At 43.0% G+C, this 19,212-nt stretch overlaps 1 protein-coding gene across 1 annotated transcript in view; it reads left to right on the forward strand.

Moving 5' to 3' along the window:
- Nucleotides 1–17,508, forward strand: part of runx1t1 (RUNX1 partner transcriptional co-repressor 1) — a 66,198-nt gene extending 48,690 nt beyond the window's left edge. The window contains exons 5-11 of the mRNA XM_030064290.1: nt 2,029–2,210; nt 6,532–6,794; nt 7,517–7,605; nt 8,246–8,441; nt 8,860–8,931; nt 11,938–12,128; nt 13,752–17,508. Of these exons, the coding sequence (XP_029920150.1) occupies nt 2,029–2,210; nt 6,532–6,794; nt 7,517–7,605; nt 8,246–8,441; nt 8,860–8,931; nt 11,938–12,128; nt 13,752–14,072 (1,314 nt within the window). The 3' untranslated portion in view covers nt 14,073–17,508. The remainder of the gene's footprint in view (nt 1–2,028; nt 2,211–6,531; nt 6,795–7,516; nt 7,606–8,245; nt 8,442–8,859; nt 8,932–11,937; nt 12,129–13,751) is intronic.
- Nucleotides 17,509–19,212: the final 1,704 nt, after the last annotated feature.

Here is a 19,212-nt window from a genome sequence, read left to right on the forward strand (position 1 = left end):
ACCCGGCTTTACTATGAAACAGTGCACTGATGAAGTGCAGCATACCCTGAACATGCCATATCCTGAATGGGTTCTATTGCACAAAATGACACATCCAGTATTTTCATGATAAATCATCGCAGGCTGACTGTAGCTTTAGCCGCTGAGCATTAAGTGAAATTTTCCTTTTGTGCAAGAGCAGATGTTACAGTAGCCAAACAGGAGCAAATCACCACACTTCAGCAAGTGAAAAATGATCCGGTCTCCTCTTTGGTGTACATTTTTTGACTCAGTCTTTTTCTTAATGTATCCCACGTCTCAGGCAATTAGGATGACCTCCAGTTAATGAAAGATGAGTTCACGAGGGTCAAAGCAATCTATTTTACGCTCTTTTTTCAGAGGGCAATTACTATCATAAACTATTAACAGACCATTAACTCGGGCAGGTAAAGCGAAGGCCAGCATTTGGCATTTCTCCTACTGCAGCCAATTACTGAGGGGGGATGTTACTATGCGTATGAAACAAAAATACCAGTAAATAAGCCATGAGAGAGTTTTGTGTTTAGTTTGCCTTCATCCAGAATCCAGGAGGGTGAATACAAAATGGAAAAGGAATGGCCAAAGAGGGGGAAATCCAGAGAGTAATGAGGGATAAGAGGAAAAGAAAAATTAGGGAGTGAAGACAAAGAGACAACCCTTTGTGAGGGACCAAAGCAGAGGAAAGAAGAGAAAGAAACCAAAAAGATTTTGCTTTTAGAGAGATGTAAGGAATGGAGGATTATGAGAGTGAAAGAAGTGAAGAGAAAAAAAAAACAAAAACAAAGGAAGGGTCTCAGAGAGAGATTAAGTTATTGAGAACAAAACAAAGATTAAGAGACCCAAAACTAACAAAGATGGCCCCTCCAAAGGCTCTTGTCTTGTGATGCATTCCCAAAAATAACCCCCGCTCTCACTCTGAACTGTACTGATGCAACACTTTCATCTCCTTGCTTCAAAATGCACCCCATCAGAGGTCTTTGAAGTCCCTCCTCACATACCTGCGTGACCCTCTAACTCCTCACAAGAAAGCAGGCGCCCTTATGTCAAAGCGAGTGAAAATAGCTGCTATTTCTTGAAAACAAAAAAGCAAAAAAAGAAAAAAAAAAAAAGAAACTTCAAGGTGTTCAGACCGTTAACTATAGAGGAGCTCTGTGCGTGCTAATGCACTCTGGGTCAGAGGTAGTGGTGGTTCAGAGGTAATGAGAGAACTGGTGTTGCGTGACTCTGCAGAAAAAGGATCCATGCTGATGTCTTGGACCGAGAAAGTAAGAAAATTTGACTCTAATGTCATAAAATGAACGGCAGAGTTGCTGAGTTTATGACTCTGCATTTCCTCTGCAGATGGATGTGCTGAGCCGTTTAAATTTGGATTTCTTTATGTTGTGAAATATAGACGTTCCCTGTCAGTTTGATGTTGTGCAGCTTCATAGGTTTATAACAGGTCACCCAATCACATCAGTTTGTTTGAATTTGTCTTTGTTATACATCATTTTTGGCTTTGATGTTGATGTAAAAAGCACAAGCCCATGAATATAACATGCATACTATGTCAGTCCTATTTTTCCTGTGTGCTACTTTGACTTCAAGGCAGGAGCATTAATAGACTTTGACAACCCTTACAGACAAGCAGAAATACACTGAATGCACATTTTGTTGTTTCATTTCAGTAAAATGTTTTCACTGCAGGACGGATCTGATTAAGGCATTTGATTTATTATTAAGAGCTCATCTTCCGCAGTCTGACAAAGCGGTATCTGGATCCCAATTGACCAAAAATGAAGGCAAAGGAAGAGTGTACACAAGCATGGGGAGGAAAGGAAGCCAAAAGAATATTTTTGCTGAAGAGGGAGCTGAAATGTATTTTTGTTTAGGAACAAACAGGGCAAACATGATATATAAGTACTTTGCAGCTCTCTTTTCTGTTCAGCACATAACAACGGTGGTCACTGGTGTCTCAAACCTGACACTGTTCAAATTCCTCTGCTAACCCGCTGTCGTTGCCTTCTGCAGGCCAACCTGCCGCTCCTTCAGAGGGAGCTGCTGCACTGCGCCCGGCTGGCCAAGCAGAACCCGGCGCAGTACCTGGCCCAGCACGAGCAGCTGCTGCTGGACACCAGCACCACCTCGCCAGTGGACTCATCTGAACTCCTGCTGGACGTCAATGAGAACGGCAAGAGAAGGACGCCGGACAGGTGAGGGGAGCTCAGAATTTAGTAGTGAGCAGGTTTTATCTGGGTTTTTATCGCACGGTCAGCAAAGAATCCTTCCGTGTCTGTGTGTGAATGTGTGTGTGTGTTCATAGTGGCTTAACCTCGGTTCAATCTGAGCCACAAATCTCTAGTTAGTGATTCAAGTTTTCCTTTTTGGAACAGTTCAGTTTGATTCAAGTTGGTAAACCACAATTCAAGTCAACAATTCAATTTAGTACCAAAAGTTTATATTCTTTAATCCATTAGCATGCACTATGACGTTAGACTATGTTTTCTCTTCTGAAATGTGAAAACACAGACGGTATAATGACTTTAAAAATATTTTTCTATATAAACAAAACTTGCAAACATTGCAATTCCTATTATTCTATCAGATCACCACAATGTTAGGTCTTTTCCTTGAGAATGGTGACTGAGTGAACTCAAAGTGTTTCCTATTGATTCAGACCAAATTCAGAGCAATTAATTCTATTGATTTCTTTGAGTACATCAATGCAGTTTAGTCAGTAGAATTTAATAATCAATACGTCGATGTAATGAATGAATCATTACACACATAGTGGGAGATTTTATTGATGTGTGTATTGCGTCAGACAGGTGCCGCTGACCCAGGATGCCGTGCGCTTCACAACGAACCTCTTCTCTTACACTGCAAAAACTCAAAATCTTACCAAGATTATTTGTCTTATTTCAAGTCAAAAATGTCTTATTCCTAGTCAAAATATCTCATTACACTTAAAATAAGACATGATCACCTCAGAAGTAACTTGTTTTTAGACAATTGTCTCTCGTTTCAAGTGAAAATTTGCTTGTTTCATTGGCAAAATTTGTTTCTTGTTTCTAGCTAATTTTCACTTATTTCAAGTGAATTTTCACTTTTTCCACTGGCAAATTTTGCCAATGAAACAAGCAAATTTTCACTTGTTTCAAGTGAATTTTCACTTGAAACAAGTGAAAATTGTCTAAAAACAATTTACTTCTGAGGTGATCATGTCTTATTTTAAGTGTAATGAGATATTTTGACTTGAAATAAGACAAATAATCTTGGTAAGATTTTGCGTTTTTGCAGTGTACTCAGTGTAGGGTGTCACGCTGCGATTTAAATGTCCAGCGCCAAACATTTGGTCAACCAAGGGCTTTTCCCTTTTTTACTGCTTTCTCCCCGTGCGAAAATCCCTTTGAGTTGGCCAGCTTCCCCGCAAAGCCATTAACTACTCCACAGACACAGGACAGGCCAATGTCAGGCAATGCAGAGATGTGTTAATATATGTATGGGCAGTGTCTGTCAGCGCGCCACCGGGCCTCGTGACGTGCTCCGCTGAAAGTCTCCGCTCCCGGCTGCCCTGCTCTTAATGGGCCAGAACCAAGCAGAGGGGAGGCAAGGAAACCCGGCCAGAGTCAGACACACACGTCCAGAGTGTGTGAGAAGGGAATATGGATGTGGTGAAAATGAATACTGTCTGTGTGTGTTTGTTTTTGTGACTTGTGTGAGCATTTACATCTGTGCAGGATTGTAAGCGTGAAAAGGTCTCTGTGTGTGAGTGTGTGTGTGTGTGTGTGTGTGTAGCTCAACCCATCCACCCCAGCCAAATCATTACATCCATTTGTTGTCACAGGCTCCGGTAATGACTCGATGTTCCCTGCGCTAATGGACAAGCCGCGAGACGTGCCATCCAACAATACACACCCCTGTAAAAAACCCATAGTCCTCTCTCCAGCTGTCTCGGACCCGAAAGGACAAACACACAAAACTTGTTAGGAAGGAGAAGTGCGTGTATGTATGTTTGCTTGTGTGTGCATCTGTGCTCTGTCCGTGCCCAATGCTAAGGGTGCACTGCATGCGTGGTCCTTTGAAATAAAGAGTAACTCCTGAGGGGATAACATTTTTAATACAGGCAGGGGAGAGGAAAATGTACTTTTTATATTTGCTGAGGGACAAAAAAGCCGAACGTGATATTAATAATTCTCACCTCTCTTTTCCCCAACGGTGGGATAGGCTGACTTTTTCTGTAATACCTGCATATTTGCAGGCAGTCTGGTGGTAGGGGAAAAGGAGCGTGTGCATGTGAGAGAGAGATAGAATATATAAAGAGAACGAGCTATAAAGTAGGCATCTGTATTCAGTGAGAAAATGTGCAGGCTGTTTGAGTGTGAATGTGAATGTGTGTGTGTGTGTGTATGTGTGTGTGTGTAGGCATGATTCTCTAGCCAGTGTGAAAGTGTCGGTGCATATGTTTCATATATGTACACCTCTGTGTCTGCCTCTGTGTGTGTATGTGAGTGTGTGCGTGCGTGCATGCGTGGCTGTGTGTGTGTGTGTGTGTGTGTGTGTGTGTGTGTGTGAGCCTGGGGAGATGGGCTGATAACACATACAGATGAGGCCCCAGCACCAATACGGCTGGCTAAGCACCTCTCATTTCTGCTTACCTTTGCTCTGCATTCCCACTTATCGGAGCCCTGTTTCATAATATTGGAATTTGAATGGGAAACTTTAATTACAGATTACAATGCACCGTCAATACATCCTGATTAATACGAAAGTCTGCTGAAATTGTGTTGGGAATGCCTCTTTGCATGGCTTACAATATGTGATAGATAGATAGATAGATAGATAGATAGATAGATAGATAGATATGTTTTTCTGTAATCATAGTTTTGCTCGTTGTTAGAATTTATTACATAGACTGTGCAGCCATATAGATATTGGTTTGATCAGATTGGAGCCCCTGCATTACATGAACACCTTGAACATACAGGGTGTGTGAGGGCGTGTGCAAGCACATGCATGCAGATCGCCCCTGCATTCATCTAATGCTGCAGGTAGGGTGTGTGTGCATACATTTGAGGGTGCGCTTGTGTGCAACTGTGGGCACATGTGCATGCTTTCGCTCCTGTGCCTGTAGATAGGAACATTGTTGCAGAGGGAAGGCTGGGGAGATAACAGTGTGGTTGGTGGTGGAAAGAAGAATGGATGGCTGAGCCGAGGGAGGCAGGGAGGGACGGACGGATGGAGGGAAAGAGCATATGGAGAGCCGTGGATGAGCATTAGGAGCCCATAAAAACAGCTCATTAAGAAGTTCAATCTGTTCATCAGAGAGAGAGAGAGAGATGGGGAAGAAGAGGAGAGAGAGAGAGAGAGAGGGGGAGAGAGAGGAAGAGAAGAGGAAACCGGAGGATTGCAGATAGTGGGGGGAGGTGGGAATGATTTAACTGTGAACTGACAAAGCCGAGAACACACACACTCACACACACCTACATGCACACGCAGGCACACACACGCACAAGCATGCACACACACACACAAACACACCTGGCCACATTAATCTTCGGAAGCAAGCTAACAAAAATCCACCTGATCCCCTGGAAGCTAGCTGTGTATGGGTGCACGCATGTTTATGTGTGTGGGAATGCAATTTGTTGTAAGCACACACACATTCAGGCTTTAGTTTGTAAGTGTGCATGTGTTTGAATGGACAGGCCTTGGCTAAAGGAATCTCAGTGTGATTCCAGGGGAAAAAAGCTGTTCATAGCAGAGTTTCTTTGCCAGGGCAGGTCTGATTTTTACTGCAGCAGTTAAGAGTCAAACAGTAATTAAAGCGGGGAAGGCCATGCGCTGTGGAGCAGTGAGTGAAGCGCCATGCAAGTGTGATGCTGTTTCAACTTTGGCTTTCCATCTGTTTCATGTCATCTCAGTGCCATTTTTCTCATCCTCCATTTTAATTGTCTAATAAAGTAGAAATGTAATACATACCGGGAATTAAGCAAGGAACCTTGGTATTGCCGGGGCAACTCGCTGCCATCACCTGCTTTCCGCTGACTAGCTCTCTTTCGCTCACATCTCCTCTCTCCTTTCCCTTCCCCGCTCTTTTCTCTTCATCCACCCACTGTGTCTCAAGAGGTCTTTTGTTCTTTGCCAGGCTGTCATTATAAGCAAGGATGTGTCCATGGTTATCATGTCTAATTAAACAAACAAACAAAAAAAAAATTGCTTCTTAACAAGTCATGTGGTCTCAGTTCAGTCATGTTTGATTTCATATTCATTCTTAAAATATTTTTTCTTGAAATAACTGAAAAATAACTGAAATAATTCTCGCCAATATATTGATAAGCATGCAGAAATAAGGCACAACACCCAATTATTATCATCAAAATAATGCTAATTAACTCATTTGCTGGTTGATTTCTTTTAAGAAAAAGATAAAATAACTTGCTGAAGTCTATGTATTTTTCCATGTGAAATACAAAATCATAACTGTCTCATCAAATCTCATCTCTCTGTCTTTCTCTCTGTCTCTCCTCCCAGAACCAAAGAGAACGGCTTCGAGCGAGACGCTGCCCTGCACCCAGACGTGCACCCCAGCAAGAGGCCCTGCACCATAAGCCCCGCCCAGCGTTTCAGTCCGTCCAATGGGCTTTCCTACCAGCCCAACGGCCTCCCCCACCCGGGCCCCCCCCCTCCACAGCACTACAGGCTGGACGACATGGCCATCGCCCATCACTACCGCGACACGTACAGACACCCCGCCTCCAACCACCGCGACATCCGGGAGAGGGCCAGGCCCATTGGTGAGGGTCCGGGGCGAAGGTTGCCGTGTGTGTGTGTGTGTGTGTGTGTGTGTGTGTGTGTGTGTGTGTGTGTGTGTGTGTGTGTGTGTGTGTGTGTGTGTGTGTGTGTGTGTGTGTGTGTGTGTGTGTGTGTGAGGGGACAGTGAGTGATGGGCAGGCAGGGATTCAGTGTCTTGCTCAAAGACCCTTCAGCAGGGTGAATGGCTGCTGGTACATGAGGTTAATGGGCACTGTCTTTGACCGCGGGGCCACCCAAGGCCCTGTTCACCAGAGTGTGTGGACTGACGAAATGTAAATGCAGCAGCAGATTCCAGCACAGTGTCAACATATTAGAGACATTTCTGTGGGCAGGCCGAGCCTTGATGAAGCTGTAATGACGACTTTGCTCTGCTCTAAAAATAGGGGAGACATTTACCATGTCTCGCCTTGTGATGGATGTTTATTGGACTAGAAGCTCAGTCACTTGAGCCCTGCCCTCGGGGTGGGAGAGAGAAATGGAGGGAGCAAAGAAGAAAAGGGGGTGTTGGAGGGGGAGAAAGAAATGGATGGAGAGAGTGTCAACCAGGGAGCAAATGAAGAACAGACAAAAGGGGAGCAGGGGAGTAATGTTACGCTGAAACTGTGTGAAACTGATTTGCCCTTTGTTTCTCTGCTTCGATCTGACTATCCATCTCTCTCTCTCTCTCTTTCTCTCTCTCTCTCTCTCTCTCTCTCCCTATAAGGTATGCATACAGGTACCAGGCAGGAGGAAGTGATTGACCACAGACTGACAGACAGAGAGTGGGCAGAGGAGTGGAAGCACCTTGACCATGTAAGAAAAGTAATAACATTTTTTTATTACTCTACCCTACAGTTCTGTCTGTGTGAGTAACAGGGATTTCCTAAGTGCTCATCTCAGTCATATTACATATTATATGATATTATATAGCTTACACATCCTTTTAATATAGAAAATTCCTTTTTGGAAACTGTATAGAACGATAATGACTTTAGATATGAACTGTTTAGTCTTAATAGATGGAACATATTTAATAAAACAAAGAGTAACGTGTTGTATGATATCAACTGAAGGAAAGGTTTGGCGTGAAATTAAAAATACCGAATTCACCTGCCGTACAACAGATATTAAATAATATATATAATAATTGTTGCATGTGTGCTCATCCCTAACTTTTTGTTTCTTCCTCAATTTTGAGTCCAGATGAAAGGGTGGCGTTGGCATTTTTAGGAGGATGATAGTGGATGACATCATCCTTGTTAAAGTAAAAGTACATAAAGTGTCCTGTTAATCATGAACACCATCCCATAAACACACACACACACACACACACACACACACGCACACACTGCAGCACTATTCCCTCCACCACCACCCCCCTTGTTGAATTTCAATCAGCTTGTCAGCATCCGTGTGTGAACTCAGCGCCCTGTCCCCTCCGCTCCGTCCCCAGCTGCTGAACTGCATCATGGACATGGTGGAGAAGACGAGGCGCTCGCTGACGGTGCTGCGGCGGTGCCAGGAGGCCGACCGCGAGGAGCTCAACTACTGGATCAGGCGATACAGCGACGCGGAGGAGCTGAAGAAGGGAGCTGCTAGCGGTCAGTCGCGGCAGCAGAGCCCCGCGGGGCAGGACAACGCAACACCAGGTAGCCACCGCCTCATTTTGATTGTCACAGATATCAAAAAGTGAGTTTTTACCAAAGTTAGTCAAAGCATGGTGATAAAAAAAAAAAAAAATACATAGGTACATAAATATAATCTCATGGCCTCTTTTTACCTTTTTGGGGCAACTGGTTTTCATTTTTCAATCCTGGCCCTCTGCTGAGTCTTCTCTTTCATCATGGTTTGGACGTTTTATTTGTGAAATGGTATAATTGTATCCGTTTAATTGGTTCAAGATATTTTGTCTCATGCCTGAATCCTTTTCACAAACCGCGATAAAAATAAATCCAAGAGAGTCAACACAATGTGCTGATTGGTGCTACAACCTGCAGCTCTGTGTCATGTGTGAGTCCCGTGTCTGGGCGATGTCCGACCGTCTTGGCTGCGTTTGTGTCTGTGCAGAAATTCACCGGGAGCTGCTGCACCGACCTCTGTCTTCTGGCTACGTCCCTGAAGAAATCTGGAAGAAAGCTGGTGAGCAGCACTTCCACGCCTGTCATCACCACACAAACACACGCACGCACACACACGCGTACTCTCTCTCTCTCTCCCACTCTCTCCACAGTTTTTTTTTTCGTTTTCATCTCATTTGCTGCGTAGAAATCAAGGCCCTCTTTTTCATCCAGATGACTCAGGGCTGGACGTGGATGAGAGGGGTTCCTTGCTCCCCGCTCATCCCAACGTCGCCTGCTGTCTGCAGCCTCCTCCCCTGGTAGGCTTGGATTCATGCGTCAGGCGGCTCTTGGAAAACCATTTTGTGTGCGATACAGTAGGAAGTAAAAAGATAGAGTTTCACCAAGCCACCCCACGCCACACATTCCAAATATGATGTAAGATCGTAAAAAGATTTTACTGCCCTGGCCGAACAAGGGACATAAGTAGCTTTTACAGTTAGTCCAGTGGTTATGCTATTAAAAGAACAGCAGCGAGACTGGAGATGTCTTTTAGCTTTTGGCTGTTTTGTAATGCCCTCAGCGATAAAGGAATCGCAGTTATTCTTTTGTAGTGCGACTACAGAAGAAAATGTGTAGAACTAGTTAAGATTAAGTGTTGAAACTAATTTGTTGATGTAACATTTTTCAGTAGCTGCCATTAAAATTGATTTTTGCAGCATACACAAAATAACATTTTTTTTTTTTTTCAACTCTTTGAGCTCAGCTGGAATTATCATTATCACTGTGTCGAGAAACCCGAAGAATTTTCCAGAGGGTTCAATGCTTGAGGAATCCACTTTGTATTCGCAGTCAGTGATACAGTATATCTGCTTTTTAAACCCCTTGGAGAAAAGAAATTGTCCCCTTGCTTGACCAAGCATGATGTGTGAGACACTCAGAACAAGTAATATGCATTTAAATTGAATTGAGTATCACCATCGGGACTCTGCCAGCTCTCCACTGCTCTCCTCCCCTCACCAGCTCAGATCGATCTTCCATCTGAAGCGTTTGGTGTGTAATCACAATTCCATGCACAAGACATATATCACACGGCACCAGGGCAATTTCCATGACTTCAGGCAGCACAGTAGGTTAAAGACAAAACCACCCTGGTTTAACAATTTAGCTCAATCACAATGGAGAGAAAATGTCTCTGTCTTCGAAATAGCATGCATTTTGCTTGATATTGAAACATAGATTTTTATGTTTATAATATGAGAATAGCCTGTGAGGACAGGGAAGCATATTGGTGGGACATAAAGGCACATTTACCTTGTGTCTCTGGGATAAATGGAGCCGGCTTTTTCCTCATTCTCTCTGCATTCTTTTATTTTTGAATATTTTCAGTATCCTTTTCACTTCGGTTGCATATTTTTATAGCTGAGGAAAGGCTGATTTAAATGTGACCCAGGGAGGATTGCAAAATAGGATTTTTAACACAATGGAGTGCGGTGGTGAATACATCTGTTTGAAATGGGCAAAATGTTTACAGTTGGTGATAAATATTCAAGCACCTTGCACGGTGTCCTACCGGTTTCCCACTTTCCCTCGCCGCATGGGCCTCTGGGATCACAATGGAAATGCATAATTTAAATATAAATTGCCTGATTTGCATACACAATTAGTCAAGTTACAGGCTTGATGGGAGCAAACAAAAAGCCCTCCCTTTGCTTTGACGTTCAGTCGGAATTCCACCGCTTAACACCCGCGCGGCAAGGTTATTCAACGCACAACGCAAGTTTAAAATAACACATTTCTCCAGTTCAAAAGCATATTTGCACAGTGATTACCTGGGATTAATCGCCTCACACTGTTGAGGCAAAAAGTAAATGTGCTGTTTATTTTGTTTATTCGTCTTTGTAACAGAGTGAAATCATCGTTTCAACTTTTTTTTTTTATTTTATTTTTCAATTAGCCATGCGTATGAACTCAACACATCATGCATCCATCCTTTCGTAGATCACACCAATTACACATGCCACAGTCTCTGTCATAAGATTGTGCTAATTATGTAGGGGAATGCAAAGCTGATAATTACAGTAGATTTAGCTGGTTGATAAATATTACTTCCCCGAATGACAGAATAAATCAAGTGAGGCAAATGAGGAGGCATTGCAGATGCAACCCAGGATCCTAAATTTAGAATATTCACGTTTGATGTCTGTTTAAATTTGGTGCAGCCTATATGCTGAGCGCTGATCGAGGAATAAGGCCTTTCTTCCAAAACTGTTCAAAGGCAAAACAGCTCTTTGTCTCCCCTGTGAAGCAATTCTCATGTCTTCTGCAGAACTACAAAGTATTTCTTTTCTCAGGTTTCTTCTCATAAAAGTGACTGACAGTCATGCATCAGGTTTACAGCAGTTTCTGTCTCGCAGATGTGCTTGAGATTTATTAGGTGAAACAGCTTTTACCACAAATCTTTTGACAAGCGCAGTCCTAGATATCGCTGCTGTCGAGTGAAACAGCATTTAGACTTTTGCCTTTTTTCCCAGGTACTACGAAGAGTGGTATTCTCTTTTAATTGATGAGAACCCGTTTTTTAAATTATACAGCAGGTTTTAGATGGGCCTCATGGATTTACTCAGTACATAAACAATCATGTAAACATTCAAATGAAACCCGATTTTTAATTTTATGGGCAATCCAATAAATATTTGATAACATCTTTCATCTCATTCATTCTCTGCAAAGAAAATGAATGGAGAAAGATGGTAAAAGTGAGAGAGAGAGGACTCAACATAATTATTTTGGGATAATTGTCCATTTTTTGACTTACAAGTGATGACAGGATGAAAGTTGGAATATACAAACTCATTCTTTGCACAAAATGTTTTGCTCGATGATATCACAAGTTGGAGCCTTAGTTCTGTTAGTTTGTGAGCTGAGATGTTCATATTCGCAGATACTGATTGTCCTGTCCTATAGGAGCAACTTATAATTCAAGTGGTTTTGTTTTTTTCCACAAGACAGGATGATGCCTACAGTCTACATTGTAGATTCTACTTACGGTCTCCTTGACCTCCTGTGTTGCCCCCATTCTTTCCAGAAGAGGCGGTGAACGAGGTGAAGCGCCAGGCCATGTCGGAGCTGCAGAAGGCCGTGTCGGAGGCCGAGCGCAAGGCCCACGAGATGATCAGCAGCGAGCGGGCCAAGATGGAGCGCACGGTGGCTGAGGCCAAGCGGCAGGCGGCCGAGGACGCACTCTCTGTAATCAACCAGCAAGAGGACTCCAGTGAGGTAGGAGACACACACAGACACACACCATGCCGCCATGGAAACGGAGGCACTTACAGGCCTCAGAAGTTATGTTGTTACTTGTTTTGTCTCTGAAGGCCTTTTTGATACTTGGATCAAAAAGATCGATCAGAAATGAACAGGGTTTTCCTTATCAATTCAAAATAATTTATGACATTTTTATGTTTGTGTATGAAAAAAAGAAAAAAGGTGCACATTTTTTACCAACCTGAACACAATGGTGCTCATTCTAAGTGGTTTATAGCCACCGGTAATGACCCGTGACACAACAGTTATTTTGGTTGGAAAGCCACAACAGAATTGGATCCTGTCCCATTTAAGACAAGAAAAGTGCAGAAAACAACATCCAACATCCAACGCCACCTCAAATCACACACTGTGACGGGGATGATTACATGAAAACCCCGTGTGTGTTCCCCACAGAGAAGATGCATCGGATCCAGAATTTCAAATGGTTTGAAGTCAATGATTTGTCTGATGTCTGACATCTCTTCTGTCAAACAGCACCTTACAGACACTGTCATAATCAGATCTATTCCCAGTATAGGAGGTTTTATTCCTGTGTGCGAAGCTGTTTGGCAGCTATTGTGGTACTGCACTGTCTTCCTTTGTTATCACTTTGACTGTACTAGCAAGTGCCAACTGCTCTCGTGACTCCCAAATGGCACAGACGATATGATCCTCACCTACAAAGAAGGGCCTGTCTTATGTGATCATCCTGTTAGTAACAGCAAATCATTGTACCTTTCAGATATCAAAGAGATGGATGCTTATTCGCGGCTTTCAAAGGGATCATGCAAACGGAAGTTATTTTGGAGTCAGGAGATAGTGAGGCGAAGAAGAGAGCAAAAGCAAGGTCAATCAAGCATCTCTCTCTCTCTCTCCTCTCTCTCCCTCCCTCACTCTTCCCAGAGAGTAGCAACCGTTTTTAGAAAGGTGTCGCCGGTTCAGCCAAGAGGAAATAAGGGACCGAGCTTTCATTTGCTAATCACCACTAGAGACCTTGACGTTTAATCAGTTAAGTGAGAGGGAAATGTGGCTTACATCTGACATTAATTGCAGGAGTGATGTTTATGAGCGGGAGAATCACCCCAGAGGAGAGCTCGCAGAAGCCGTTTGTAACCTTGTTCGCTCGCTTCCTGTGGAGGAGCAGCCGCCCCGTTGTAGCTGCTCTCCCTGCGGTTTCCGAGATATATAAGAGACCCCTAAGTGTAATATGAGATGGGTTTTTGATCTGTCTGCGGTTTGTTTTAAGCTTAAGTGTTGTAAACGCCGAGGCTTGTTTGGTTATGTGCAATCTGCTGCATCGACATCTGATGCTAATCTTCATGTTGTGTTTGTTGGTTCTTTGATGTGCCTGTTTGCAGTAATTCGTCAAACATTTGATTTACTTTTTGTGTGCACAGAGGCAAAAAACACAACAACGCGGGGTACTTAGCTGAAGCAAATTTCCGAACGTGCCAAATAGAAATAATACAATTAATTGAATGACAAGTTTAGATTTATCACCTGGCTCATATCGTGTCTGCTGGCTCGTGGATCATCATTATGTTTTGTTTTTTTTTCTGATGTTGGGTAACTTTCTCTCTCTCTCTGTCCATGTAGAGCTGCTGGAACTGTGGCCGCAAAGCTAGCGAGACATGCAGCGGCTGCAACACGGCACGCTACTGCGGCTCTTTCTGCCAGCACAAGGACTGGGAGAAGCACCACCACGTCTGCGGCCAGACCCTGCAGGCCCAGCAGCAGCAGGCCAGCCAGCAGCAGGGGGGCGGCCCGGGGCCCGAGACCCCCGCCCCCGTCAGCTCCTCCGCCTGCACCCCCAGCAGCGGGGCCGGGAGTCCAGCCGCCACCCCGCCTGCCGCTACCCCGCGTTCCTCCACCCCCGGCACCCCGTCCTCCTCCGCCCTGGATGGCACACCGCGCTAAGAGACTCAGGCGGAGGACGGGGGCGCGGGACCCTCGGCTCCTCGGCCCCCACAAACACAATGACTGTCTAAATTGCCTCGCAAAGATGCTAAGCTAACGCGGCTCACAGAGAGAGGTGGCAATGCTTCTGTCTATCTTGCAGTGTAGTCATAGCAGGAGGAGGAGGAGGAGGTCCATAATCGGGTCATATTGACTTGCCATGACTTTAAAGAAACACAAAGATATTCTTTGTTTTTAATGAATTAATTAAATATCGACGTCCTTTTATTGTTACTATTGCTATTCTTGTTGTCTATGTTTGTCGTTGTGCCTGTTGTTGTTGTTGATGTCGTTGCTTATCTTCCTTTTTCCTGTAAATATTAAGAGACTGAGCAGAGATAGCCGTGAACTCAAGACAAGTATATCTGACCTCCCCATTTTTGTTTAAATTTTTTTTGTTTGTTTGTTTGTTTCTTCCTTGAAATGAAATGCTTATTTCCTTCCTGTACCTGGGACATGAAACTAGTCAACCTCAAGAAGACACTTTACCAAACGACATACCAAGGGAACACAACTAGCTAGCAGAGCGATCGAAGTCACCGATATCCTTTGTAAAGAAAGATATTAGATTTAAGTACCCTGACAGACATGCAGACGGATGGACAGACACACACGTACGCTGCCTGGACATGTGAGAGGGACGGACTGAATCTCTGGCCTGCAGTCGGCCACGGAGCGGGCAGATGTGCAGCAGATTGTAAGGAGAGCCAGCTGTTCATCCAGTGTTATTTCCCTCTCACTTGTAATAATATCCAGGTCAGTGGGCTGGGAAATACAAATCTCCCCGAAGGATGTAAAAGGAAGAATTCTTGGACAAGAAACAAAAAAACCTTGCCCATTGCACATGTGACGGTTGTATCGATTACTGCTCGCACGCGTACGCCCGGCGGGGTCACGGAGGCTCTCTGCCAGGAAGTGAAGTCATCATCCCGCCGGCGAGACTGTCAGATCCCCGCGACAGCAGCCGCGGCCGGGATGTTTCGAGCTGAGAGCCGGCAGGGAGCTCCCACTGCGGCCCCGGCACTCCCGTCCTGTCTCAGCTCTCGCCCTGAAAAAAACATTTCCATCTCTCCTCATCTTCTTTTCCTCTTTTTTCTGTAGATGTCATGGTGTTAAAGACTTCTGTCCTGTGGTGTCACCAATGGTTATTTATTGTATATGTGTTGGACCAGTGTGACGATGCATAGTACTTCAACCAGTCACAACTCAAAGTCCTCCATCTCTCTCTCTCTCTCTCTCCCTCTCTCTCTCTCTCTCTCTAGCTGGTGCAAAAAGAGATAAAAAAGAAGTGTTATCTTTTTTCCGAGCTGCTTTTCTATTCTGTGTGTAAGTGGTAGATCCCTTGTAGCTCTTTAAGTTGTTTTTTCCCCCCTTTGTCCTCCAGAAAAGACAAGCTATATCTCAGAGCTGCTACTTGAGTCCAACCCAGATCTTTTCTGAGAACTAGCATGTTGCGCGGAATGCTCCCCTAAATGTTTTGTACAAGGGACATACATAAATGTATTTGCACTGTCACAGAGGTTATTTCGGCATGCTTCTTTTCAGCATACTTGTTTTGTCGGTATAGAGCCATACTTCACAAATCAATTTTTTGTATGTAGTGCTAGCGATATTTGTTCTGTGCATTTTTATTTTTTATTTTTTTTTTTGTAAAGTTGGAAGAAATGTAAAATCACCAAACCCACTTATTAATGTTTTTCTCTCAACATGCTAACGAAAGCAGTCATAACTTTTCTTTTGAATAGTTACAGACAGTGCATGCACATTACTGAACGTTCGTTAAATATTTGTTGTTATTTTTTAGAAAAACTGAAGAAAAAAAGGACCAAAAAAAGAAAAAAAAGAAAGAAAAAAAAACAAACAAACAAAAAATTACTCTAAGAAACTAATTTTCCAAATGCAGAGGTGTAGACTCCGATTGACAGCTTTAACATTGCAGAGCACCAGGTAACACACAGTATTAACACAAGAGATAAACAAAAAAAAAAAAAAAAAAACACCGAAAACAGCCAAAGACTGACACCAAGGACCAAAATTCTGACTTAGAAGATTTCAAAGGAGGTTTGTTCACTCAAACATTTGGTTATTTATTTCTGCCGCGGCTTTGTTCATGCATTCATGCAACAAAACCAATTTCAGTGTCATGAAAGTCATTTACTTTAATCCTTTCTGGAAAGAGCAAACCAGTGGCAGTCGTCTTGCCTTGTGAAATGAGAAGGTGTGAATGAAAACATTATGAACATTTCGCAGCAGTGTTACATTCGAACTGGAGCAATAATAACCAATGTGACATGTACACTAATGACTTCTGTATCCATTTTCCAAGGAATTTTGAGGTATTTTATGAGGGTTTTCTCCCTCATTTGTACTTTTTCTCATTACACAAATGTCAGATTATACACCCATGTCAGCTTTAAGCAGTTAAGTTTGTGATCCTAAAAGAGGGGAATGTGAGACTGGGCTTTTCACACCGATACTGTTTGCAGTCGTTTTATATTTATTTATATCTGCTTGTGTCATTTTTGCTGTTGGGATGGAATATCGAATGCAGTTTTATGATAAACCTTCAACGTGAATCTAACAAACCTCTGACTGACAGTAAGAGAGCACTTACCCTGACGCACACAAAGGCTCTTTTCCCCAAACACTTTGGTGCTACACAGAAGCGCGTTAAAGAATTCTGACCTCAAGGAACAAGCGGAGGCCCACAAAGGCTCTGCGGTTCGCTCCAGAGCCTCCTCCCTCAGTCCTTCCTCATCTCTCCCTTCTTCTCGTCTAAATGAAAAGAAACACCTGCATTCTTGACTCTAAAGGGTTAAAACAATCCAAAAAGGTGTCTGACACCCTACTTGCGACTCCTCAGAAGCTGTGAAGAAACAGCCAAGCTGTTTTAACACTAGTGTTTTTGAAAGTATACAACAAGTAATGTGTGTGTTCATCGTTATCAGGGCAAAACCTGGGTTAAAAAAAAAAAAAAAACAAAACACAAAAAAAGAGAAAAAAAAAACTAAGACGAACATTATCGCTCAATGATTCTTTGAAAAGCTCTATCTTTTCTTTCTTCCCTCCTCTATGTGTGTTTTGCTACAAATTCCTCGGTGGCAAACAAGTTTCACTCTACCTCTTACAGCACGATAAGAGCACCAGTCGCGGCGCTGATACTGGTCTAGTCGAACCAAATGGGCACAAGTGAACAGGAAAATAAAAAAAAACCCAAAGTCAAAGCTCATACAGCTGCAAAACCATATCACTACTTGGTAACAATGCAGACCTCATGAATAAATGAAACATAAAATGAATAGAAATGAGAAAAAAAAACAACAGAAATTTTGTTTTGTTACGTTCCTTTATGCCTGTGGCGTTTCTAGAATACATCAAGTTTGAACTGTTTGAACAGGTGAAAAAAAAAATTGTGCTAATTTTAAAGAATAGTGTTGTCGACCCCTGTCTCGATGATACAAGCAAAGGTCACAGATGAGAAATGTTGTTTCTCTCTCTCTCTCTCTCTCTCTCTCTCTCTCTCTTTCCTCCCCCTTTTCTCCCCCTCCGCCCTTTTCTCCCCTTCTTCTTCTCTGTTGTGAAGACATGCTGAAGTGCTTGTCGGGTTGTCAGTTAGGTTCAATTCAAAGGGGGGGATTTACAAAAGACAAAGCTTGTAAAAAATAAAAATTTAAAAAAAAAAAAAAAAAGATAAAGGCTATGAATTTAGGCATGCCTGTTTTTTCACAATAGGGGGAAATGTTATTAAATTTTCCTACTTATCAAAAAACATTGGGGAAACGTGTGGGGCCGACAGTGAACAGCAAAGACAGTAGCATTGACCGGGGATGGAGCGCGGGTGGGGCGGGGTGGGCTCTTCAGGGGTGGGCGGGTTTTCGGGTTCTCTTGAGAAAATTTTATTGTGAAGAAAAAAAAAAAGAGCTCAAATGATTTGAAGTTGTTGTGCAATACTTACCTGAGACATGAAAACCACAGGTTAGTGGTAGGCTGACGCTGGGCGGTCCTTACATCGCTCAGGGTCAGTGTCCTCTAGAGAGCTTTCCAGTCTACTATGTCAGAACTGTGGTTTCTTGTTGACTTTTTGTTTCTTTTTGTTTCTTTTTTTTTAATTCTTTTTTTGGGCTGTAAACTATGGTCTGTCAGTCTGTGAATCTTTGCAGTATAATTCTGGTATTGTTGTTCTCTTTACGGTGTAATAAATATGTTAATACCTGCCTTGGAGACTTGATGCTGGTGTTCTGTTATTGCAGCAAAATTATCCAATATTGTTCTTTACAGCGATTATATCAGCATATGCACAAAATCAGAATTTTCATAAATAGTGTTACGGCTTTTACACAAGTATATAGAACCTAAGAATTGAAAATATGCAGCACAGCTAGCCACTGGAAAAATATCTTTCATCTGTCAGATTGCTCAGCTGAAACTAAACTGCCTAGCTTTTATGCAGAAATTACATTGCATTGGTGTTTTTCGCCACAGGTTGACAGGCTGCTTGTTTTGCCTCAACAATCACTTTGTGGACCCAGGCAGTAACCTGCAGCACTGTACACTGAATATATAGTTTGGAAAAAAATAAACAACTGAGATCTAATGTTACTTTATTTTTGATACTTTCTTTAGATATATCAACAGCCTCTAAAATGGTAGTATTTTGTAATTATATTTCCACCACGCTCCATCTGTTTGGCTGCTAGCAGGATACCTCAAAACATTATGAATGGATTTGGACAAATCTGGGTCATGGGAAAGGGAAGAGCTAATTAAAGCCCCAATCCGGAGTTGATTTTTTTTCCCGCAGAGTGCCGTGGTGGTGCGGAGCATTGCAACAACACAAGAGTTACTTTGTGAGTTTATGGAGGACAGGAGGATGATTCCATTGTGTTGTTATGAAAATAAAGCCTCGTGAGCGGACAGGAAAGCTCAAAATGTCATCAATGTAATCACTGCGCTGCAGCCAGTGTGTTACTGCAGTCGCCATCTCCTGATCAGTTACAGCAAATTGTGTTTTATAAACTCTGATCAGACAGGAAGAGACACGCCAAAGTGAGTCCAATAAACTGCCCAGTGAAAGTTACAAAATAAGAAGACACTCTAAGTT

The sequence above is a fragment of the Myripristis murdjan genome, chromosome 11 (assembly GCF_902150065.1).
Source record: "Myripristis murdjan chromosome 11, fMyrMur1.1, whole genome shotgun sequence".
Taxonomy (NCBI): Eukaryota; Metazoa; Chordata; class Actinopteri; order Holocentriformes; family Holocentridae; genus Myripristis; species Myripristis murdjan.